This window comes from Tamandua tetradactyla, chromosome 3 (genome assembly GCF_023851605.1).
Source record: "Tamandua tetradactyla isolate mTamTet1 chromosome 3, mTamTet1.pri, whole genome shotgun sequence".
Lineage (NCBI taxonomy): Eukaryota > Metazoa > Chordata > Mammalia > Pilosa > Myrmecophagidae > Tamandua > Tamandua tetradactyla.
In genome coordinates this window covers 36,579,007-36,605,234 of record NC_135329.1, presented here as the reverse complement: position 1 = coordinate 36,605,234, position 26,228 = coordinate 36,579,007, and the positions used below count along the sequence as shown (strand labels likewise).

Here is a 26,228-nt window from a genome sequence, read left to right as displayed (position 1 = left end):
TTCAAACATTCATTGAGGGTCCAATACCCAAAACCTCAAATGTTGCTCTTTTCTGCAGACCCTGCAGAGCCATGCTTAGAAACCCAGATATTGATGTGCATTTGGGCACATCAGGTGTCAGGGAGCCAAGTGATCACTTCACCATCCAAAATTGAAATACCTGACTCTGAAAAGGTCATATTTCACAATGGCCAGTTGAATTTTACGGCGCCTATTTTGAATATCCAGACCATGTGGCCCTGCAAAGAACAACTATTTCTAATGTCGCAAATTTTTTAAAATTTATTTTTGTCATTGTAACTTAGGATTTCGCTTCTAGATAACCTAACATCTCAATACAGATATTCAAACTTAGAGCAGGCGAATGAGGTCTTTAAAACTTTAAAACTCGAAAGTTAATCACACATTGAGTCACGAGACATTAAACTAAAAAAAGGCCAGATTATATTGACTGTCTTCACATTATTGATTTCTTCTTGTTTAGTTTAAATCAGTAAGTTGGGCCCTAACCATCTTAAAAATTTTAATAGCTCCAGAGTCAATGGAATTTGCTTAATTTTTCTTCACTTTCAAAACGGTAATAGATCGACTGTACTGTCTAGTAAATAACTCATTTAATCATTCTTTTCAAATGTTTCAATCAGCAAGACACACAATTTAAGTCTCTTTGAAAAGTAGCCTCAGATCATTTGGAGAGACTTAATCTAAGCATTTAGAAAAATATATGAACTCTCTCATACTAGGTATGCATCCTGTGATTGTTAGGAATAGTTATAACAAACATATGAGAATCTCAGACTAATTAACTGTTTAGAATGATCATGCTTTTTATAAATTTTGTTGTTTTCTTTTTGCTGTTCTTCTCATTATAACTTCAAATTTTCAGTGTTTCCTGATGCTAGATGACTATTTAAAAATGTCTCCTTTAAATGACTTTAATGAACATGTAATTTTATTCAAGCTGAATTTGATGCATAAATTCAAATCATGATCTTGATTTTATTATCACTTGATCTTACTGATAATCGGTTGTTTTTGTGTGTAAATAAAGTAATAAAGTAAAATCATTTTGTACACTGAAAGAATTCTAGAAGGTGATAGGATTATTTTTATAAAGCCTGCACCAACTTAAATCCATATATAATTATTCATCTTCTCTTACAAATAACCATTCCCAGAAAAATAGGACTTCTGAGGCCACCTCTAAATTGAAAGAGCAATTTTTGTCTGCTACAATAAAATACTTGCTAACGTTAATTTAAGCTCAGTAAGTGCCAAGCACTGTTCTAAGCTTTTCACATGTGCTTATTCGTCTAATCCTTATAATATTGAGCACAATTGCCATTTTTTTCCTTTGAAAATATAAAGAAACTGCATCTTAAAAAGTTTAAGATAATCCCAACGCCCCAAACTATGAGGTACAAATGCAGGATGTGAGCCCTGGTTGTCTCAGTCCGTAGTGGATGCTCTGAAACACACGCAACCCTGCCTGCCTACATAGCTGTACTCTGTAAAATGGAAGTCCTGGACACAGTAAAACTAAGATGAATTATTTCTATCATGAGACATTAAACGCCAACTTTAAATAATGGTGAGCTGATTTTCATTTTTGCTACATCACATAATTTATTTTAATCATTAATAAATTTTAAAAATTCACTTGTCTAATTGTAATAATTTGAGCAGTTCTAATAAAATAGCATCACAACAATGTTTTCAATGACCTAAAAGAAAAGAACTGTAGTTAAGTATTTAACAAAGTGACGAAATCCTTTAACATTTCCCCATCCTGCTGAGGGTTTCTATGGCACCACTAGAAGTGCTGTAATAAGTCAGAAGCTTAAAGGTTGAGTATTGTGCTTCTCCAGGTGCCAGGATAATCTTAGGTTTTAAATTTGAGCCTAGAACTTCCTAGACATATTGTTTGTCCCAGTGAGTAATCATATAAAATAAGGGTTGCCTGCATATTTATATCAAGAGAGGAGAGCCTTAGTTCTTTAGCTGAACTTATATAAAAGGCAAAGTAACAAACTGAGTGGAAATGAAGGAAAGGAGGGAGTGAGGGAGAGAGGAAGATGAATTAGTTTGATCTGGTGTGTGGGGAAATGAAGTGTTGGAGAGACTAGGGCTGTGAAGGAAGCACTGTAAAATGAAAAAGACCATTAGCTTAGACTGAGTTCTGCCTTAATTTTCCCTATGCTTTTGGGCAAGACATTAACTTCTCTGGACACAAACAAAATGAGAGAGTTGTACTTATGAACTTGAAGGCTGCTTCAAGTTCAGAGAGTATATCTATCTCTGCTCTTCCCAAAAACGTGTTATGGTGAGACCTACTTGCCTTTTATTTCTGATCAGGTAATATTTTTTTAATATGAGCTATTATTTTATTTTGGGAAATGTGACATAGTTAATTTAAAAAGCCAAAAAAATTTTAATATGAATAATGTAATATGCGCATTTTTTCAGGTATTTTTACTTTCACATACAAGTATCCTGATTTTTCCCTACATGAACAGATCATAATATGCATACTATTTTGAATTTTCAACTCACCCTTTTCCTATGGAAACACTCTCTTAAAATAAATATTGTCTGATATTGAATAATTAATTTAAGCATTTTAAGATGATGGATATTTAAGCCCTGTCCAATTTTTATTATCAAAGAGGGTTAAAATAAATAAACATGTATTCTGCATAATGTAATGAATTTCCAGGTCAATATATCTGATCATTTAAAATCGTGACTGGTATGGTCAAATCATGCTTACCCAATTTTTCCCCAATTTCTCCCAATATACAACAAAAGTGTAAGGGAGTATTCTCCTCATTTACTTGCTAGTGCTTGGTATTATCAATTGTGCTTTTGCAAACCATTGGGGGGGGAGGAAAACCCGTTTAATTTATATTACTTTGTCATTAAAAAAGTTTGAGAATCTTTTCATAAATTTATTTATATTTGTTCTTTCTGTAAAAGAGCTACTTATATTTGTTGCCCATTATTAGTCAGGTCCCACAAACTTTGCTTATTTATTTTGAGATGTTCTATTATATTAACATTATTCTAGAATAGTGTGATGGGTAGAGTCTTAGGGTAGTTCCCGGGATGCTCATGCTTTCGTGTGACTCTTCCCCACTTAATCTGTGCAGGACCTGGGATTTGGTTCTAACCAATAGAGTCTTTGGCAAAGATGAGAGGATGCATGTGGTTATGCACATGTGATTACACAAATATATATACAATTATAGTGCCCAACTAGCTGTAGACTCTCTCGTCTTCCCAGCTTTGAGGAAACTAGCAATCGTGTTGGGAAACTCCACATGGCAAATAACTGCAGAGAGCCTCTAGGATCTGAGAATGGCCTCTGGCCAATAGCTAGAAATAAATTTAAGCCCTCAGACCTACAATTGCAAGGAGCTAATTCTGCCAAGGGCTATAATGTCCTTAGAAGCAAAGCAGGTCCTTCCCCAACTGAGCCTCAGATGACACCACAATCCAGGCCAATACTTTGAATACAGCCTTGTAAGACCCTAAGAAGGGACCCGTCTAAGCCCTGCATAGACCTTCAATCCACAGAAACTGTGAGAATGTAAATGTGGGTTGTTTTAAGCTGCTAAGGTTGTTGTAATGATAGTAAGGAGCAATAGATAACTAAAGCAATTAGTATTAAGATGGATGACTGCCCCTCCAGTCTGGCCTTCTTAACTCTGCTTTCTAGCTCTTCATTTCTTCCTGGGGGCATCTGGTCATGCAAGGAGGATAAATATGAAGAATAGAGGGCAACATAATTATTTTGCTAGAAATGCATTTGGATTTCTGTCTCTAGCAATGCTTATTCTTGGAATAAAGAATGAGCATTGTCATTAAAGGGCATTAAAAAGAGATTCAAATGCATTATTCTGATTTTAAAGCTGCAATAAATGGCAGAAAATATCGAACACGTGTACCATTTTTCCCTCTCCAGAAGCCCATTCTTAAAATATCAAAGATAACAGAGCCTACTTCACTGAAGAAATTATAGTGACTTTATCTTGTTATGTGACATATTATTTTCATACCAAGTCTTTTTTAAAAGACCTCTTACTGTCCATCCATCATAAAATGGAAAGAAAGCACATTTTCTAGGAGATCTAAATCATATCCCAAAGTCTTGCTTGGCTACAGTTTTTATACGTCAGTTCAGAAGAATCTTCATCTTTTAAATACCCTGACAACATGTCCCTCTATTCCTCTCATTACCACTAAAAGAGGACTGGAAAGGTAATTTTGTAATTGTAGTTGTAAAAAAGAAAGAGACTGTTTAACTTTTCTGTGTTCCATAATCCTCTTATGTAATTCTTTTGAATTAATATGCTGAAAGATAAAATAGTCATGAAGATCAAAATGACAATTGCAGGTTGACATCTCTGCTGAATAAGCTCCAATATCATCACACTATTATCACTGAAAGAAAAGAAAAAAGCAAGCACCCCAAATACCTAGTTCTGTATACAAAGAGAAATAACCACGAAAAGGAAACACAAATGAATCAAATAAGCATGGAGCAATGTGAATTTGAATGTAGGTTTCAGCACTAATTATTTTGCAAGTTATACCTCGGTATGTGAATAAATAAATCAGGCGCAGTGATTTGAAGAAATCATTACTGATCCCTTCCAGAGGTCATTTTTCTTCTATGATACTTTTCATAAAATGTTTACAGCACATTAATTTGGTTCACTAAAAAATGACAGAATCAATGATATGATATAGGCTGTGAACATTCATTTATTCATTAAGATATAAGTAATATATAAGGAAACATTATATTAGTTTGATAGCTGCAAGAGTCAATTGCAACACTCCAGGACTTCAAAGTCTATGGAGGAATTAAGATGTAAAACACTAAAGCAAACCATAGCAAACTAACAATGCCAGTTAATAAAACAAGATAAGCCCAAGATTTCCTAAAGAGATGTCTAGGTGAAGGTAAGATTGGATGATTAGAAATGGTCTCAAAGATGGGTAGGCTTGGGATAAAAGGAGATAAAGCTGAAGGTTACAATAGATGAGATGGAATAGGGAGAGTCGCTGGTGAGGAAGCATGAGGCGCATTTAGTATGTACACTGACCTGGTTTGTTAAAGGGAGTAGTCACCAGTGGGTTGCACAGGGAATAGAGCTAGAAAGATTGACTGAAGCCAGATTATAGAGAAATTTGAAAGCCAGTCTGAGGCAAGTACTCTGTATTCTGTAGAGGCATATACCGTGCTTGAGAAGCCAACAAGCACAAATCAGTAAACCAAAAAGTTCTCTCTTCCGCCCCCATGGCTCTGTCGGTATTACATTCTGGATGTCAGTGCAAACAACTACAGAATAGTAACAGCAGCAAGGGTACGGCAGCAATCACCAGACTTGAAAAAAATGTTTAAAAGTGGCAAAAATTCTAGTTTACAAGACATAGATGACCAGTTTAACAAGACTTGATACAGTGGTTGAGCATGAAAGAAGGAAGGAAGGCCTAAAATAAACAACATATTTCAGGAAATTAGTCCTGAGAGTAGTTTATCAGGCTCTACATCTGAAGCCATCAAAGAATTTCTGAGGAAGAAAATAGCCCTGCCTTCCAGGAGCATCAATATGTATAGGCTAATTTACATTTACTCTGGCCTTCACTTTGCTAACAATAACAATAAAAAGGTTTTCAACTGTTCTCAGGCCAGCCTTTCATCCAACATCCCCATTCTCGCTTCACTGATTGCATTCCTGTTTATTTCTCATCCAAATCCTATTCTTTCTTTGAGGGACTAGCAAGTTTCCACCTCCTACAGAAACACTGCTCCAATAATATGGCATTGAATGTCCTAGCACATAGTTAATATTTGAACAAATGCTAATTACATCAAGTGATCACAGTTTATTTCCAAAGAAAGAAGGAAGACTCCTGGGGAGCAATCACAGATTCAACTTTTTCTTTGCTAAGAATGTGGCCTAGGTGAAGAGTAAGGGCTCGATGAATTACAAGTTTTTTTTTTTTAATTGAATGATTTTGGGTCGGTAAGCAGCATAATTCTTCAAGTGGGAAAATGATTACCGTAATCTTATTTAAGAGTCTAGAGTTCCCAATTCTTTTCTCTGGCCCCTAGCTCTTCAGGGATCATAACAGACTAAAAATCTGGAGATTCCCCCCAAATGATGGTAATTCTACCTAGAGACTCCAATGGATGAATAAATCAAAATAATTCTACCTAATAGTAATAAAATTATTTTTCTTCTATTTTCACCTTGGTATTGTCTACAAATTTATATATATATACTCTACAAATTTCCAGGCATCTGGAGAATGATTGCTTAGAATTCATGAATAATTTCCAAGGATTTCAATTCATTAGAGATCACTCCCCATCATGATATGAATTTTAATATAACATTTAGCTCTTTCTTATATAACACTAATCTTATCAGAATGTACTAAATGGTAAAAGAAAAAAATCATAAAATAATTCATTTGTACTGTATTGTTATACAAGAGTATAATGATTCCTTGAAGTATTCCTATAACATAAGCATAATGGACAAGGAGCTTGAACTAAAGAGCATTGTTCTAAAACCATTTTTTAAAAGATTAAATAGCTTGGAATGATGAACACTGAAAATGGAAGCACTGATGATGAAGAAACCTTCTGAAATAATTGCAGAATTTGGAAATATAGTATATTCATTGTGAAACCTTTGTGGGATAATTAAAAAGCCTATGAAGTCTCAGTGAATGGTTTATTAGAATTTGATGCCTTTTATCAAAAGGGAGGGTGGCTATGCACCCAAATATATATGCATATATATGTCATGGCTTATAAATTATTAAATTTGCAAAATATCCATTGCATTTTAATCATCTCAAAGTTAGAAATTATATTTTCCCACCACGTACCAGTATAGTGTTCCTCTCGGTGTGAGACTATCTGTATCAGCAATACCCTTGGGGAGGGAGTTTGCAGCATAAAAACAAAGATTGGTGACCCATCCAAAACCCACTTATTGAGGACCTCTTGGTGGAAAGGCCATGGAATCTGCATTTTAATCGGGTCTGAAGTGATCCATATGCATACCAATTTGTGAATAATAATCCGAGCGAATATTCAAAAAGTCTACATCAGGATCATAATGCTGACATCTACAATGACAAAGGTGGCATGTTTAGTACCAAAAAAATTAAACAAGCAAACAAGCATAATATTACCACAATACATTGGGGGAATGCTTATGCCCTCAAATCCTGCTCTGAATCCATCCGGACTCACCCTGCTTACCATTATCCAGAGAATTCAAACAGAAAGATGGATTTCCCTCTAACATATCTACATGTCACATAAGTTTTCCTTGAATTTTATTATGGAGGATAAGGAACTTCAAATTACATAAGATGATAAAAATAGAAGGCATATAGAATTGAACCAATATCCTATGTAATTTAAATACCAGTTTGCTATAATAGTCTAGAAGTTAATGAAAACCTGGGAGGCAGCACCAACAATTTGACTCCTTCATATCTGCATTTCTCTTGATCTTATGTTAGCAAACAAGGATATTTATTTTTAATTATGTAACATTATTCATGATATTGCTTTTAAAATGATGTGATAAAATTGCCTTAAGTTTATTATCAATAAGATGGAAATATTCCTTTATTGTACACATATTTGGATGGAATGCCAATACTGCAATATTCTTCTCTTTTTTATAACTTTTCCTGAACTAAGACTAGTACCAAATAAAGAAGGAAGATTTCAACCAATAAATTGCAAAATTCATTAGTGACTTAAAAATAGTTATTTTTAATGTGCCCATGCTTATATATTTGTTTGATTTTTAATTCATTAAATGAGCTTTAGATGGAGATGAATGTAGCCATGGGGAGTCAAAGTAACACTGACTACACTCAAGTTAATGTATTGAATTGTTCTTCCTCCGTAAGAAGTTTACAACATATTTAGAGAGGGTTTTCTTAAATGAGACAGGGTGCCTAGGGGATGCTAAAATCTCTTATCCAGCTAGAACAAAAACATTTGAGGAAAAAGGAGGCTCTTCCAACTTCCCTAAAGTACTGATGGCATGTTCTTCTTACCAAAATTGCTGGTATTAATATAAATGGTTTAAAGAACAAATTTCAGATGAATTCAAATGGCAGAAAAAAGTTTCACTTCCTGTCTTGGATCCAAAGAGGTTGATCTGTTGGCAAAACAAAACAAAGCAAAAAGTACAGTATTTCCATAAAGCTCCCTTAATTATTCAGTTTGAACCAGTTCAACTAAATAATTTTCTTCTACTGTTTTATATAAAGGGAATTTTAATTTTGTTCTCAACCTAAATGTTAGTGACTAAATTCCACCCTAAATATGCATTCACTGAGTAATCAAAATGTATGCCATTTTAAGGTCATTGTGGATGAGACTTAATTCATCACACTTCAGCATAAATGTATACATATGATTATTTGAATTTTTATACTGATAGCTTGTTTTAGAACAGACATCAGTGAGTTAAGAGTCTGCTATTGAAAGCGTGGTCAATGAATCGATCTCATTAAGGACTAATTAATTTCAGCACAAATTATCTATTCTTTTGCCTTTGTTTGTACACCCAAGCCAAATATAATAGTTTCAAAATATATCTGATTTTTCTGGTTATGGTTGTCAGACTGCATTGCCAAACTGGTTAGACTCTGCCAGTTACCCTTGCTGGTCCTTGCAATCTGAGTTCCTACTCTACTGGCATAGGTACTAATAGGCGTTTTAGGCTTTTGCTTTTTTTTTTTTTTTTGCATGGGCGGGAACTGGGAATAGAACCCAGCATGCAGGCGAGTATTCTGCACTAATAGGATTTCAAATCTTTCCATACAACCCAAAGGTGCAAATACTGTTGATCGTAGCCTAGCTACACTTTTACCCAGATATCTTTTTCTATCATTTGCTGGCTAATAAAATTAAAATAGAAGAAAGTATTAAAAAAGTATATTTTGTCGTCTATTATGTGTAAGGAGTAGCAATTCAACTTCTTAATGATCGTATATAGAGAAATGGACTTAAGAAGAAGAAACATAAAGGCCAAAGGGAAAGCATAATTCAAAGGACATATATGCAAGTTGTAGCAGCTTACTTTCACTCTGAGCTCAGCAGGAAAACTACCAGAGGCACATTTAGAATTCAACAGAGCATGGTGTATTTAATACGATATTTGCATTTTGACAGCTTAGAAATGTCTATACTGGATTTGCTGTATAGTCTGCAAGGAGCACTAACTAGTCACTGCATCATCCTTTATCTATTCTTAAAGGAAGCAGAACCATGTCCTTGAAATTTTTGAAGCTGCGTTGGTTTTTGTCTGAGACAACAAACTGGAGACTAAGGAAGCCTTGCCCCCGGAAGGAGTTATGTGTTCTTGTAAGAACTTTGAAACGTTATATTTGTGATGGTCTCCCTCAGCGTGACCCACCAGCTGAAAGCCAACAGGAAAATAGTGATTCCCTTTCTTTCCAAGTTAGAGGGGAGGGTTGAGACCTGAGTACATTCTACCACTCCTTTACTTCTTAATATTTGGTTATTTGGTCTCCTTTGATAAGACATTGTTCTGCTACTCAAGTTTGCAAAACTTGTCACCTTGGATGTCAGATTCCCTTTTGCTTAACTTTCTAAGGACTTAAAGTCTCAAGCTATGATGTAAATGAATACCCCGACAGCAGTACAAAGCTTTGAGCTGAAAAGTTCTGAACTGAAAAGAAAAATGAAATCCTCCTAATAACGCAATAAAAATAGATGATTTAACCAAGCAAATTATGAATACAGAAATATTGACTTCATTTTAAATAGTCCACCTTTTTAGTAGATGATGGATTAGGGTTTTTCTGTAAAAGCAGCATATTCACAGAAGTTTTCTAACTTCACCAGTATACCTAGTAAAGCCCTATCATAAAGGAGTATAACCTACTAATTAAGGTCTCCTTAGTGATGGGAGTTTTTAAAAAGGTAACATCTAGAAGATTGCAGATTTGAGAAGGTTCTCTCTCTCTCTCTCTCTCTCTCTCTCTCTCTCTCTCTCTCTCTCTCTCTCTCTCTCTCTCTCTCACACACACACACACACACACACACACACACACACGGTTGAATTATATAGCTGCTGTGGAAATTTGGCAAGGCATCCTCAAATCACGACGCTAGATGAATTAGTGAATGGTAGAATTATGCACTTTTGTAACATTCCACCTTCCTCTCCCAGGCTTCCTACAGTGAGACTGCTCTGGGCAGGTATTATATGTGCGCCCCTTAGAATGCTTTCTGGGTGAGTAATGCCTTCAAATACATGTATTCCTGTCGTTGCACATAAGCAGGAGACAGCTAAGATGAAAAACTTTGTTTCCCAAACCAGATCAGGTCCGTTTAAAGGGTGCAAATCTGAGCGCTCACAGAATGATTTATTCCACCTGTTCACTAGATGAAAATGCTTAAAGCTTAAAGCTTCCTGCCCTTCCCTGTGGCCCGTGAAAATGTAATGTTTTTGAAGAAAGACCCACTCTTAGGACCCAACTTTTACAATGCATTAATAAACCAACAGAAAAAAGAAAAAAAACAAAAACAAAAAAAACGAATCCATGTTAGTCTCAAGGTTTTATTGAAGCTTACAGCACAATCAGCTGAATTAGCTCCGGTAGTAACCTTAACGGGTTTAGCGACCGCCAACTGCGGACTCCTCCAGCCTCTCGCGACTCCGCCAACAGTTCACGGATTCCGCGCATCTAGAACTCTCCGCTTTCCCCCATCACCGCGGGAGCCGCCACCTGGGCGCCCTCCGCGCCGCTCCCGGGGGCCGTGGCCAGGCGCCTCCCAACCCGCGAGCTCCTCTTGGGAAAGTCCCACTGCGCGCAACCGCCTCCGGGGCGCAGCCGACGCAAGCGCCGGACTCCCTGGCGCTCCGGGCCCCGGCCCCGGAAGGCAGAGGCCCGACACTGGCCCACCCGGGTTGTACTCAGCAAAAGGGGAACCCCGCCTCAGTCCCCCAAGCGCAGAAACTGCGACTCCGGCGCTGGCGTCATCGGAGCCCTGCATGCAGCCCGCGCTCCCCCGCCGCCCCACGCGCGCGCCTGTCCTCTCTGCCGGCGCCCGGCGCGCTCTCTCCCGCCCCCCTCCCCAGACCCCGACACACAATAGCGCAGCCAGCGTTCCTGTCCCCCCACCCCCACCCCAGCCCGCCGCGCCCTGGGGGCCTGGGACCGGGGGCCTGGGACCGTGGGCTCCACTTGTGCGCTTTCAAAGCCTTCGGGACCCCAGAGGCCGACTCGGGCCGGCGCGAGCTGCGCCAGGGCGGGCGCGCGGGAGACGCTCTCCGGAACCGGCCCTGCAGGCGCCTGGGGCGCCCGGGACTTGCTGCCCCACTGGCGTGTTTGCCCTGGGGTCTGCCGAAGGGACCCTTTAACCTCCTTCGCGCCTCACTTCCCCGCCCCCACTTCTGCCTGACGCCTCAGTCCACCCATGTGGGGGCGGAATGCACCCAGCACACACGTGTGCGGATTATTAAACAGCAGCGGCAGAGCCGACGCTGTCTCCACGCAGCAACCTCTGCTAATTGCGGGGGAAGAGACCTTCAAGGGGGCGAACCTTGGGGAACCGACAGTGTGCTTGGGGGTTGAGCTGCCAGGGAAGGAGGAAGCCCCAGGCCAGGCCTGGCTTTGAGTACAGGGGAAAGGGGCAGGAAGTTTTCCGGAGTGGCGTGGCAGTTGTTTGCTCACCACGCAGGGGCTTAGCTGTGTAAATTCGGGGTCTGTCTCCCGCCCTGCCCCCTGTCCCCAGCCTACCTCCACCCCTCCAGAGCACAGCCCTCTTTGCCCTGGACTATCCCTGCTTCGCATTTCGATTCCCAGCGAGTACGAGTGACCCGAGGCCTCTGCCAGCCCGGCCTTGCTCCGCTGGCGGTGCCTCGGGTGGCGTTACCAGCAGTAGCGGCCAAAGCAGGGCAGATTGGCCTCTGCGGGGGGTGGGGGGTGGGGGTGGTCGGAGGGTCACTATCTGCGGGAAGCTTCGCAATCTCGAAAGACTTCTAGCTGCTCGGGTTCCTGAGATCCACTGTTGGCGCTACCTCGCTACATCGTGTCTTGGGGAGCATCCCGCAGATACCGGTGTGAGTTCTTATGGGGAGGGGCTGGCGCGGACTGATCAGGCTTTCATCAGCCCTGGACCCCAGCGGAGAAGAGCAACCAGGAGAGGAAGCCGAATCTACACTTCTCTCCATCTCTCTCCAGGTCGATCTGGAGTTTCCTAATGGAACCAGATATAGTCTTCCTTTGCACTGTCAATCACCCTCGAATCTGGAACACTAGAGGAATAGAAAATGGGTGAAAAAAATAAGATGGAAGAATCTAGAGAGGAAATGTGACTTTAAGGAAAGAGCAAATGGTCGTTAAAAAAGCCACACGATTTAATTGATCCCAGCCTTTAAAACGTAAAAGAAAAAAAAAAAAAGTCCATATGGCTATAGATAATCCCAGGAGTCAAAGATAGGGGCTTGATCGATAGGAGAAGCATCCACGGAGGCTAAAATGAGGAAATGGGAGCAAGTACTTTCCAATGTGAAAATCAATCCTCATTCTCTCTCCCTCCCACCCTCTCTCTCTTCTCTGTCCCTCCCTCCCCACCCCTCCTCTCTCTGAATCAAGAGGGAGATTGTTTTCTTTCCCAAAGAATAGACAAGTGCACTAACTGTTGCCAGCCCCGAGGTTGCAGCCTGTTAGCCTAGTTAGAAGAAAACAATCCCTAACTCATTTCAAGGAGAAAACCAAGTTCATTGAGTCCTAATCCCCGGGAACGAACCAGAGGAGACCTCCTTTTGACCAGGGATAGAAAAGGGGAATTAACCCAGTGATTCACAGCGAAAGTATTTGAGGTGAAAGCCCATCCAGGACTCCCTTGCTTTCTTCACGCACCTCGCCAACTCTTTACAACTTGCAAGGAGCCACGTCCGGGGAGAGAGAAGCCGGGGAAACTACAGAGGTAGCAGCTCATCACTCATCGAGTCGTTTGGAGGGGGAAAAAGCCACAGAGGAACCAGGTGATGGGTGTGGGGAGGTAGACCTGGCAAATACGTTCGCCTGTTGGCACCCGTAGGGAATCCGCACTTGCAACGTCGGCTTTGCCCGATCCACTTCCTAGGTGCCCAGGGTCCAGGGAGAAAGTATTGGAAACTACCCCCACCCGCCCGGAACCATTATGCCCTCATCTTGAGGAGGTACTATTAACCCGGCCACAGCGCAGTTTCTGTCCAACTCGTGTTTGGCTTCTTTCTGCCTAACAACCCACACCACCAAGAAGGAAGAGACATCTCCTTGAGCCTAAGTGAGGGGGAAGGAAAGGCGGGGGTGGAGCGGGGGATAGATGAGGGTTGAGGAAGAAGGAGGAGGATGGAAGCTCCATTCCGGGGGAATGCATTCCCCAAGCATCCGTGATAGCGAACCACCTGGCAGATGCCAGCTGGTTGGTACCCTGCCGTGCTCAAAACAGACACTTCATTCGAAAACGTGGCCACGGAGGGTTCGACCCTCTCCCACGGGTAATAAGGACGCGCATCTTACCCTTAGCTGCAGTGAGGAGCCCGGCGCACAGAGCCAGCGGTACCAGAAGCAGTAGTAGCGACTTGAATTTCTTCCACGCAGTCATGTCTGCAGATATTCCACACACACACAAAACCAGTGGCTCTTCTCAGATGTGCCCGTCTCCTCCGAGGAATGGCAGGACTATGAACACAGCCAAATAATCACCAGAGGGCAAAGCGAGGAGGAGAGATCCCGGTCCCAAGACCGGCAGTGCATCCGACGCCTCCTGCAGGTCTGGGCGCTCGGCTCGCTTCCCTCTCATAGCATCAAGTCCGGAGCCACTGCAGGGCTGAGCTGCTCCGAGCCGGGAGACCGGGGACTGGAGGGGCTGGGGCCGGGGAGGGAGAGAGCGAGCGCCGGCAGAGCCAGGACAGGAAGGCACCAACACCGAGATGCTGCGGGAGAAGGGAAGCGAGGCGCGGAGAAAAGCTGGAGAAGCCGAGAGAGACCTGGAGAGGAGGAAGCTGGAGACAGAGCCAGCGAGTGGGAGAAGGAGTGGGGCGGAGGGAGGGGGGCACGAGGGTGGGGGGGGGGGGAGGGAAAGATTCAGACTAGAGAGAAAAGGCAGAGAGCGCAGAAGACCGGCTGCTACCCGCACAAGGAGCCGCTGCTGTGGCGAGTGGACTCAACCATCCCTACCCACAGAGAGGGGAACGAGGCTGGGCACGGCGCAATCCCAGACAGAGACCAGCCAGGGGCCCTCCGGCTCCCCTCACGGTGCTGTGCTCGCTTCTGCCTCCGGCGCCTCAGCGTGCATGCTGTAGAAAGGAGACTTGTTGGGCTCTAGGGTGGGGGAAGCCCAGGCCACTCACAGGGGAGAAACAAAGCAATCAGGCAACTCGAGGCAAACTAGAGGAATTCTGTGAGGGCAGAGGCTTGCCTAATACCTATTGATCTCTCTCTCCTCACCAACCAGAGAGAAACCCCTTCCATAACTTGGAAAAGCAATGCAGATGGAACAAGGAGGACACAAGTTCTAACTCCAAGAAAGAAAAAAAAATGAGCATTTTTTTTTTCAATGGAAATGATCTTTGACAAGGGGGCTGTATTTGCAAGGAGTTATAATGATTTTCCTATTTCCTGATTGGTATTATAGTAGAGTTGTCCACGCATAAACTTCAGGTTCAGTAAATAAAAAAAATAAGTTGGCTCTGGAATAGTTGTTATAGTCTGGCTATGAAAGAGGGAATATTGGGACACCTTCAGTTGCAAATGTGCATACATTTCAATGTGATGGAAAGGGTCTTAAAAGACAAGAGACAGAGATTCTGACTGAATCTGCAAAAAGATGAAGCTAAAACAGAATAGAGTTCTGGTAACTGCTGTCCTTCATAGAATCAATCAGAATTTCATCTTGCTCCCCAACTAGAGAAGGTATTCCCTCCATCTCTGGGGAATATTAAGGCAAAGCATTTTAGAGGAAGGGAGTAAACAATTAACAATCAAAAAATAGAAGCCATAGGTGAATGGTAGGATTGACTAAAAGGTTTAAGGACATTCTTGACAAAAAGATTTAAGTAATTTCTTTATAGGATTGGAAGGAATAGAACACAGAAAGCCCCACATCTTAGTAAGAGAGTATAATACTCTAAGCTCAGAAACATTGTAGGATGCCAATTCTATGAAATCCCATATCACCCATACCATTGCATGATTTGGTGGAATGGAGGGTCCAGTGTTGGCAATGGCAATTTATCATGGTGGTTCCTTGCACCTGCATTTTCTCTGAGTCTTCAAGATTAAATAAGCCATTTCATAATATTTTATAGCTCTGCTTTAATTGAGATTCACCCTGCCCCCTGAGGTGTCTACACTACATGAGAATGCCATAATGAATCTATAAAGTTCAGGGCAACAATCTTGACATGTAACTACCCAACCACAATTTCCTTAGTCTTGTTTTGCCCTAAGGAGAGTTATTGGAGCTACTATCAAGAATCTTTTCTCTCTCATCCTTCTAAATATGGGGAGTTACATTTACTTCTCTGAAAGTCACAGCCTTACATATCTTGGATTTGCCATAGGTGCGGAAATACATTTTGTCGTGGCTCAATCACAGGAGAGTTTCCAGTGAAAACCATGAGTTCTGCTCTTTAGGCTGGACTGGGTTGGAGGAGGCCACTCCCTCTGTGATTTAAAATTGGCCCCTAGATGTTATCTGTAACTCAGCAAATGAACAAAAATGCTTTTTAAGACTCATTAAGTGCTCCAATAGTTCATTTCGAGCTCCTCATCAGGAAAAATTGATCTCTTTCAGGAAGTAAAGGGCTGACTTCTCCTTGAGAAACAGTGTCTTGTCTTTGCACTGCCATTTCTAATGACTCGTGTCACCAAGAAGGATTTCTGCCATTAAAAAACGTTTCCAAAATGTAACCATCCTGGGGTAGAACTCATAGATGATGTTTACTTTATTAGAATCCCAATCAGCAATTTTCAGTGTCACCTGTGTAATTGAACACCTTCACACAGAATTGTGACAAAAAAGATCTGTGCTCCAGGTTGATTTTCTCTTAGCTGTGCTTTGTTATAAATCTTTTAAGATCATCCCCTCTCTCCAAGTTGCAAAAAATCTATTTGATTCAAATTTGTGATAAATAATGATCCCACTAACTAATAACAGCCTATTTTTGCTTTTATATATATGTACATATATATAAAAGATGGAGTATTTTCTTGGGTCAGATCTTATATAAGAGTTACAATGATTCATACAGCTTAAGGTTCCACACTTAGAAAAAAATGCCAAATTATTTCTTGATCATAAGTATGAGCAGGGTTGGAAAACAGCTGTCAAATAGGATAGGCTGATTTTTGTAATATTGTATTTGTGTATTAATACTGCAATATTTCCCCCCAAGATTTCAAGGCCATTTGAATTTGAGAAGAAAACATGTGACACTGCTGCCATCTAGTGTCAAGATATTTTTTGTTTGGCATTTGCAGAGAAATAAGCGGTCCCAGGTCTTATCTCTTTCTTATCTAATCTTTGGTTCCTACCAGTTTTTGAATGCCCCTCCAGAACACTCTTGCACCCTTAGTAATATAATCCGCTATAGATGAGGCCTATTATTCGGTTACTGGAGGATTTTTGAATGTATGTGAACCTCTTGATTTATATCAAGAATCTAATGCAAGTTACTTAGCATAATAACAAATGGGGTTAGGGTACAGGCAGGACTGTGGTAACTTCACACCAGGTTGCTTTGGGACTGCGCCTGTGCATTGGCCTGCGGTCCTGAAACATGGCGCTTCTGCGCTGTGTTTTTGTTAATCTATTTCCCAATCTAGGTTTGCTGTTCTCCATAGCTCAGGATCCTAGCTAAGCAGTATTAGAAATACTGTTGGCACTTAGGACCAAAGAGTTGAATAACGGCACGATGAAAGGCAGGGAGGGATTAATTTACTGGAAAGGATAAAGACATCCCTAAAATCATGTAGCAGCTATATTAAGACTCAGTGGGAGTTCCTATGACACCATATGAACATGTGAAAAGTAGAGCAAGTGAAGAAGAGTGGTTTTATTTTAAGTGCAATCGTCTGAGGAGGGGATGGAAAATATAAACACGAAAGTTGAGGTAAAACTAGACATTTTTAAAGTTGTTCAAATGAAAATGTTAAATAGTGAGAATAATTGTTAATGTGCTGTGCTGGTTTGAAATGATGCATGCACCCTAGAAAAGCCATGTTTTAATCCTAATGCCGTTTTGTAAAGGCAACCGCTTCTTCTAATCCCTATTCAATGCTGTATGTTTGAGACTGTAATTAGATCATCTCCCTGGAGAGGTGAGTTAATCAAGAGTAGTTGTTAAACTGGATTAGGTGACGACATGTCTGCACCTCCGGGTGGGTCTTGATTAGTTTCTGAAGTCCTGAAAAGAGGAAACATTTTGGAGAATGAAGAAGATTCAGAGAGAGCAAAGCAGGACAATATTGCCACGAGAAGCAGAGTCCATCAACCTTTGAAGATGAAGAAGGAAAATGCCTCCCGGGGAGCTTCATGAAACAGGAAGCCAGGAGAAGAAGCTAGCAGATGACACTGTGTTCACCATGTACCCTTCTAGATGAGAGAGGAACCCTGCCTGTGTTCACCATGTGCCTTTCCAGATGAGAGAGAAACTGAGACTGCATTCGCTATGTGCCCTTCTACTTGAGAGAGAAACCCTGAACTTCATCAGCCTTCTTGAACCAAGGTATCTGTCCCTGGATGCCTTAGATAGGACATTTCTATAGACTTGCTTTGACTGGGACATTTTCTCAGCCTTAGAATTGTAAACTAGCAGCCTATTAAATTCCTCTTTTAAAAAACCATTCCGTTTCTGGTATGTTGCATTCCAGCAGGTAGCAAACTAGAACATGTGTGAAAATCTTAGAAAATCTTAGAGACTATAGCGTGCTACCGTGATTGCTAAATGTGGCATTGTTTGCCTTATTTAATGTCATATACTAAAAACCGATGGTTACTAGAGGGGTCAGTATTTGAGCCATATGATTCATGTTTCCCTAAGTTCAATGCCTACCTCAGGATAATAGAGGGTATGAGGGAGCTTAGGGAATATAAGCCAAAGTCAAAATAATCACTTATTGTTTGCAAAGGCCTTTCATAAATAATATCATTTATACCATGCAACGGCCCTGAGAAGTTGTCATTATTGTCCCCATTCCAATGATGAAGAAATAGTGGCTTTGAGACATCAAGCGATTTGTAGAACGTCGCGTCTTACTGAGACCAGGCAGTGAATCACACTCAGGCCTTTTGACCTATGTCTATTGCTGCACCAACATTTCAAAACCATCTTTCCCGCTCCTCCTCACTGACTGAAGAACATATGTACTTGGACTCTAGAGTCCTTATGCACCCTGGCCTCTACTCTTCGAGTTGTTTTATTAAAAGAACAGAGTGAGACACTGCAGAACCCTCCGCTCGACAATAGTAGAATGCACATTACTTTCATGGGGCCATACACGAATATTCTCCAGGATACACACATTGCTAGGCCATAAAAATATAATCATAGAAGGAACTTGTTAACATTTGCAAGTGAATCTAGACTTTTATAACTATTCTCACTGACTGGCTTTATAATAAGTAAATACTGAATATTTTTCCATGTTTTTCTAATAAAATAACAACTTTGCTACATATTGCTAGCTAGCTAGCTATCTAGCTGGCTAGCTAGCTAGATAGAGTACTACCCCTTTTCTTAATGAACTTAGAAGACGGAAGAGTGAAGGTTATGATGTAGGAAACTGTGATAAATAAAACGGAGTCAGGAGACAACCCATACTATAAGTGATCCATTATGAAGAATGAGAAAATTTATGGGTTCTCTCTTTTCACAAATAAATAGCTCTATTGAAGGGGCACAAAGTGAACTGCAGACTTTGGTATCCATGAGATTTACATGGGAGGCATGTGGAAAGCAGATTGTTGGGCCTAGTCCCAGAGCTTCTGATTCAGAGTGTTACGGGATGAGGCCCAAGAATTTATATTTCCCACAAGTTCCAAGGTGACTTTGGTGCATCCTGTGATTGGTGCATTCTGCGAGATTATGAACTGCTGGAGTCAAAAGTACCTGCTTTGAATTCCGTATCTACCACTTTTTAGGTAAGTGTAGTAGTAGTTTGAAAATATGTGCACCCCCCGAAAATCATATTCTTAAAACGAATCCATGACTGCGGGCATGAACCCATTGTAAGTAGGATCTTTTGATGAGACTAATTCAGCTAAGGTGTGATCACCTTATTCGGGAAGGATCCTTATCCTCTTAATGGAGAATTTTATAAAAAGGATGAGTGCAGATTGAGAGAGAGTGAGAGAGAGAGAGACATCCACAGAAACAAAAAGCTGAAATCACTGGAACACAGAAGAGAAAGGAGACACCAGTAGATAGTCCAGTGGGCCTTACTGTGTAACTGGAGTCCAGGATTGCTGACATCCTGTCTTTTGGAAGAAAGCATCACCTTGATGATGTCTTGATTTGAACATTTGCATAGCCTCAAAACTGTAAACTTGTAAGCTGATAAATTTACACTGTTAAAAGCTAATCTGGGTGCATAGGTAGTTCAGTGGTTAGAATGCTTGCCTTTCATGTGGGAGACCCAGGTTCAATTCCTGGACCATGCACCCCTCCCCCCTCCAAAAAAAATTTAATTTATTTCATGGTATCTGCTTTAAGCAGCCTAGCAAGCTAAAACAGAAAGTGACCTTAAAACAACAATTTAATCAAAATGTAGATTTCCTCATCTGAAAGTGTGGATCAAGATGCCTCATAGACCTGTTGGGAAAATGAAAGTGTATCTTCATAATGACAACATATATCAAATGCTCAAATATATTATTTTTCTTTTCTATCCATTCAATCTCTGAAGGCAAAAGGAGAAAAGAAGATACCCAGATGGAGAAAGCCTCTCCCATCTGTTCTGGTCCATATTTTAGGAGTTGCAAACTGGATTATAATAGAGAAAAAGAAACAAATTTTCAGTAAACACCTCCCAGATTGTCCCAAGGTGAATCCAGCAGGAATCTGTGTGGGGAAACCACAGGTTTTATTGACTATGACTTTTAAGATCAGCTTGAAAGGCTGGCTCACACCTGGCTCTTTCCCAAGCCTTATAGAACAGTGGAGAGCTTGATAAACTGGGGCTAGAACTAGATGAAATGATATTCTGAATGCTCATTAATAATGTTTTCCTCTTGCACTAAAGAAAACAGCCCAGAGATAATTTTAATGGCTATTTCAATTGTCGAATTCTGCAAGTCACTAGATCAGTGAGAGGAGGGGAGGTTTCATTTGTCCCTCCTCTACTGAATATTACCATGAAAATTAAAATGCATGGTTATCTAGGTTTAGTGACAGCAAACAGTATTGGAGATCAGTGGCTTTTTCCGGTAACTTCCACTAAGAATCATTCTCCTTTGAGGTCAAACTTTACAAGGCCTAGACTCAATATTATTTACTTGCTTGATGCTTTTAAAAAACTATGTCATCTTGAGTACTCAAGTTTATTTTCACTGTAAAACAGGGTGTGGGCAAATACTTATGCTAAATATAAAGCTCTGTGATTGTTTCCTTTTATCCTCATTTTTGCCATTTTCCTACTCTACCATACAAAATTCCATATATTGATGCGTCTGTATTTAGGTTCTGTGAGTTTTTTATGGGAAAGTTATTACAAAAAAATAAAAAAAAATTTAGTCTATCAGAATGGAAAGTACAACTGGTATGCACTGAAGCCCCCCCCCCCCCATACACACACACTGCAGCATCTTTAGAATAAATATCATTGCATTTATCTTCATCTGTAAACTTGAACCATTCCTACTTTTGGTATTTTCTTCACAGAAGATCAGTGAATTGTATAGTGATTATAAAACTGAAAGCCATCATTTTACCCAAAATAAGTCTTCAATTCAGATATTAAGAGGAGAAGATGACATCATCTACTGCATTGTATCAATTCCTTCTTACCTGTGGTATCTTTGCCCCTTGTTTAATAATTTCCGTATATTGAGAAAACCTAAAATGTTTACCTTATCTCATGAAAACCTTATTTTCATCTATTTAAAACACATGGAAAAATCCCGTAATGTAATTTGAAAACAAGCATTCTGCTTCTGCTGGGTTTTACCCTGTCACTGTGATTGTCTAGCACTGCAGACATCATGCATATACAGCATTCACCTTTCATTCTGCCATACTCACTGTATCAGAAAGGGGGTCCTAGGATAAATGTCAAAGGTGCCTGGAATAGAAATGAAATTTTCTGTGTCTTTTTGCTCTTGTTCTTGCTTGCAAAGATTTTTTGAACAGAAACTCAGTAGAGGGATTCTAAGCGCAACATATATGGAGGGGCTGGGGTTGGGAGAGGACCACAGAAGCTTTGTAAAAGACTCCTCGTGAAACAGTGCCAGAATTACCGAAAACCTTTCTCTCTTCTTTCTACCATCTACCAGTGCGTTCCTCTTCTCCTCTCTTTGCCCATTTCTTTCTCGACAGATAGATGTTATGTGACTACATGCCTTGATTCCCCAAATCTCCTTCAAAATCATTATGTCTGAAGTTTCACTGAAGGAATCTTGCCATTTGAGTCTTGGAGGCTTTTTGGTGTTCAAGAACACCCTACACATTAAGGATTCTCATAGGTGTTAGGTCTCAGAAAGAAAATTTGAAGAGCAAAAGGAACTCTTGAGGCAGACCCCCCCCCTCAGCCACCCTCCTCAGCATCCTTGTCAGATCCAAGGATACAGATATAAACCTGTTATAAGCCCCCATCCAATCAGGAAACAACACACCACCTAGCGGGCACCCTCCCCTCTTAGTGTCACTGTCCCTTTAGAACACAGCTCCCAGAGCAAGGAGCGAGAGCCATTTTCTCTTTCTTTCTGCTGACTCCCCAGGCGGGAGCCAATTTCAGGTTCCTACCTGCTTTCTCCTTTTCATTCTCCCACCTGCCTCCTCCCTGCTTTATCTCTTCAATAAATCTGTTAATCTTTGACTCACTGTCTTGTGTGGAATCCTTAATGACCCTGTGCCAGACAGTAGGAGTTTAAATCGTTGTAGTCAACTCCAGTAATCTAACTTGACCTTTATTGAGAAGCAAGATTCCTCAGGGAATAGTACATTGGACTAACAATGGTAGAAAGAAGCAGGAAACACACCCAAGTATGAGATCAGGGATCAAGGACTGAGATGATTACCATACTTTGCAGGTCCTGTTTATTCCATCTAGCCATATGTATATCTGTACTTGCTAAAACTCTGTAACCTGGTGTGAAAAAAATGTGGATTCTCATTAAAACTTTCTGTTTTAATTCTTCCACTTTCTAGCATGTGGATTTGTGCATTTGACCCAAAGGCATCAATTGATTACCTAGTCCCTAAAACAGTATCATTTTTTTTAACTCATGAGATTGCTGTAAGGAACATAACTAACAGCACTGAAATATATTCCTAAATGCAATTTTAAGGGAAAATACTAGATTTTATATTTGTGTGTTGATTTGAAACTGTTATGTACCCCAGAGAAACCATTTTCTTCTAATCCAAATCTGTGGGTGTAGACCTACTTGGGAGAAACTTTTTATTAGATTGTTTCCATGGAGATATGACCCACCCAACTCAAGGTGGGTCTTGATCCTTTTACTGGAGTCCTCTATGAAGAGAATAAAATGTAGAAAATAGAGAGCGCTCAGAGCCAACACAGACAGGAGAGAGATAAAACCAAGTGAAAGACATTTGAAGAAAGAAAATGCCCTTGGAGAAGCAAAGAGAGGACCCAAAGATACTTGGAGACAGAAAATGCTCCCAGAGATGCTAAGCTATGAGATGAAATTCAGACTTTGCCTCAGAGAAGCTGAGCGGACCCACAGATGCTTAAAGAGGGAAAACTGCCCCAGGGGAGGGCAGAAGGACACACAGGAGCTGAGAGACATTTTGTAAATCAACCTAAGAAAGAGGGGCCAGCAGGCATTGCCATGGGCCTTGAATGTGGCATTGAAACCCTGGATACCATCAACCTTTCTTGAGTAAAGGTAATCTCTTGTTGATGTCTTAATTTGAGCATTTTCATAACTTTAAAACAGTAAATGTGTCACTTAGTAAATTCCTTTTGTAAAAGACAATTTCTGGTATATTGCATTCTGGTAGCATTAGTAGACTGAAACAATATGGTAACAGAATAATAATAATAATAATAATAATAATAATAATAATAAAACAGACCATGGGAATACAATACACTGTGAACCCTAAATTAAACCATGGATTATAGCTAGTACAGTTATAAATATGTGTTATCATGAAGTGTAACAAATATTCCACACCAATGCAAGGTGTTAATAATAGAGTGGTTTATGGGAATATTGTATTTTATGCATGATTTTTCTGTAAACCTACAAATTTATAAAGAAAATAAAAATGTGAGAAGAGGAGTAAATACAAGCATACATGGGAGATTCTAGAAAGGAATTTGAAAAACAGAAGGCATTTTCTTTCCCTCCATTCTTTTTTTAAGTTTGGGGTTTAAATATATTTGAGTTTAAATATTTTTTTTTCCTGAGGTGTTGTCCTTTCTTTCTTATTGATTGAAATGAAGTCCTTTAAAAACAATTTGTGAAATATTATATGCAAACTCTTTCCTTTTGGAAAGCTTTTAAAAAATAGTTATTATCCCTTGGGTTACATGAAACAGTCATATCTCTGTTATTACTTTATTTTCTTTTTTACATGGACAGGCACCAGGAATCGAACCCGGGTCACTGGTATGGCAGGCAAAAACTCTGCCACTGAGCCACCGTTGCCCACCCTCTGTTATTACATTTAAATATGGAGCAGTGCTGCGGTCAGATCCAAAATAGTAGGTAACTGCAATCATCATCATCAATAACATTAATAATAAAACTTACATTGAGCATGTGGTGTGTAACACTATACAGCTGGTGCCAAATTACAAAGACATATGAAGGTAAAGTTCCTGCCTTGAGAATTAGAAGAAAGGAGAAGACACAGTAATAAGATGCCTAATATGTGGAAGGCATGAACTTAATGATTGTCAAAACCTTGTATCATGTACTTATCATAATAACCATGGAAGAAATATATTACTTCTGTTTTCAGATTTAGAAAACCTGAACGATTAAATTGTTCTGGGTCATATAAGTAATTATCAGGAACAGGATTGAAACTTAAGTTAGGCTTTTTTCATTACATCCTTCTACCTCCAGGAACTCTACTGACTATCCAAGTCACTTTACTTTTCTTGTCCTAACTTGCCTTGTTTTTAAAATTGAACTGATTAAACCTTATAAGCCTAAATGCAAAAAAAAATTCTATGTGCCTGCTGAAAGTATTCATCACCTTTAAATTTGTGTGCCATGATCTTAGATCTGCTTATTTTTCAAAACTACAGACTTGCTTTAAGTTCAGTCATAACAATTTGGAGATTATTTTATTCAGAATTCTCAGAAGCTAAGGCAGAGAGCTTCATAAAGATATATTCATTATTGAGAGGATGCCAGTTGCAAATTTGAACTTTTAGAAGGTACTACAGCAAAATGGGAGTGATGGGAGTGGGAGGGAAGGGGTGTGAAGGGGGTGTGATGAGCTAGTGGAAGTCAATGGATCATGCAATACTATGTCTCAGCCTTCTGACATGCAAAGCTGACAGCTCAGACACCAGATCAGGAAATCCCTGAATTTGATTGAATCTCAGAGAGTGGAAAATGATTAAAAAGACATATCTTCATAGTCAAGATTGCTGAGTGGTGGAAATGAGATAACAATTAGCTTGCTATGCACCAGGAAATAACCATGGGAGTGTTGGTGAGACCAAACCGTTTGCTTACACATACAGGCAAGAGGAGACTGTGTGGAGTGAGTTGTTACGTGGTACATCATGGGAATACAGGCTCAGGCACAACAGAAATTTGAATCAAATGACTGATTTATTACATAACACAGCACATAGGGTCTAAAAAGCAGGGCAGAGAGGTCCCATCGTGTCCAGTTTCCAAGGAGGCCAACTGTTCTGGTCAAGGTCGTTGGAAGGCAACTCTACATAAACAATTTTGTGTGGGAGAAGAGCAACCCTGAGCTATTTGAGTGTTGAGGATTTATATAACCTCAGCAGGGAAGGGGCCAAGCCATTGATCAAAAAGCTTGTATCAAGAGAACTTTAAGTAGAGTTCCCACCCTGGTAAGCAGCTGGGGCTGCTTGTTCTGTTTTGGGCTTAAGGTACAGTATGGTTGGGCCATTCAGTTAGGCCTAGTGTCTCCTCCAGGCCATGGGATGAAGACATTTTGAAACATCTGCACACAAAGAGAAAGGAAAGGGGTATGTGAGGGCAGGGAGCTGACCCCTGAGAGTCCATGACTTCCCAAGCAGACTGCCTTTTAATATGCAAATGCAGAGTGCCAGCAATGAATCATATGAATTGAGGCATTGGTTTCCAATCTTTGAATTAAGGTACACAGTACCCATTCCTAACCTGGACTATATCATCATGATCTGGTGTGAAAATCTCCCCTTCTCATAACTACATACACCTGGTGTTCAAGAGAATAGAGATTGACAATTCACATACAGTAAAGGACATTAAATCATACTTCATATAGTGAGCTTCTGACATTTCAACCTTTGGGAAGATTCATTGTGAGATACTGGAAGGCTCAGACAGGGCTGGACATTTGTAGCATGTTCTGAGCTTCCTAGAACAATCAAGGCTAAGAACTAATAAGCCCTAAAATGCTGAATCCAGACTCACTGATAGAATCTCTTAAAGAAATTGAGGTCTTCCCAACTTCTTCCTGGAAAAGAAATCTGAAAAATAGGTCAATTCTATGTTCCATGCAATTCCTTGGAGTCTGGGCTGTTCTAGGGGACCACAAACATGTAAACCCCTCTTAAAGGATGCATTCAAGCCCAAACATAGATGCTTGTGGAGAACGCAGCACCAGACACTAGAGATTACAAATTTGAATTGAGCTTAAACTTCAGTAGTGGGGTACTACAACTGATGTCAGGTCCTAAATCTGTGCTTAAACTTACTCTGACATGGAGGCAAGCTTTGAAGGTAGTGATATGATGGCAATTAATAGTCCGTAAGTATGAGTAGT

General features: G+C 40.3%; 1 protein-coding gene across 1 annotated transcript in view; it reads right to left on the bottom strand.

The window, feature by feature from the left end:
* Positions 1-13,804, bottom strand: part of LOC143677244 (CUB and sushi domain-containing protein 1-like) — a 379,701-nt gene extending 365,897 nt beyond the window's left edge. The window contains exon 1 of the mRNA XM_077152992.1: positions 13,594-13,804. Within this exon, the coding sequence (XP_077009107.1) occupies positions 13,594-13,678 (85 nt within the window). The 5' untranslated portion in view covers positions 13,679-13,804. The remainder of the gene's footprint in view (positions 1-13,593) is intronic.
* Between the last annotated feature and the right edge of the window lie 12,424 nt (positions 13,805-26,228).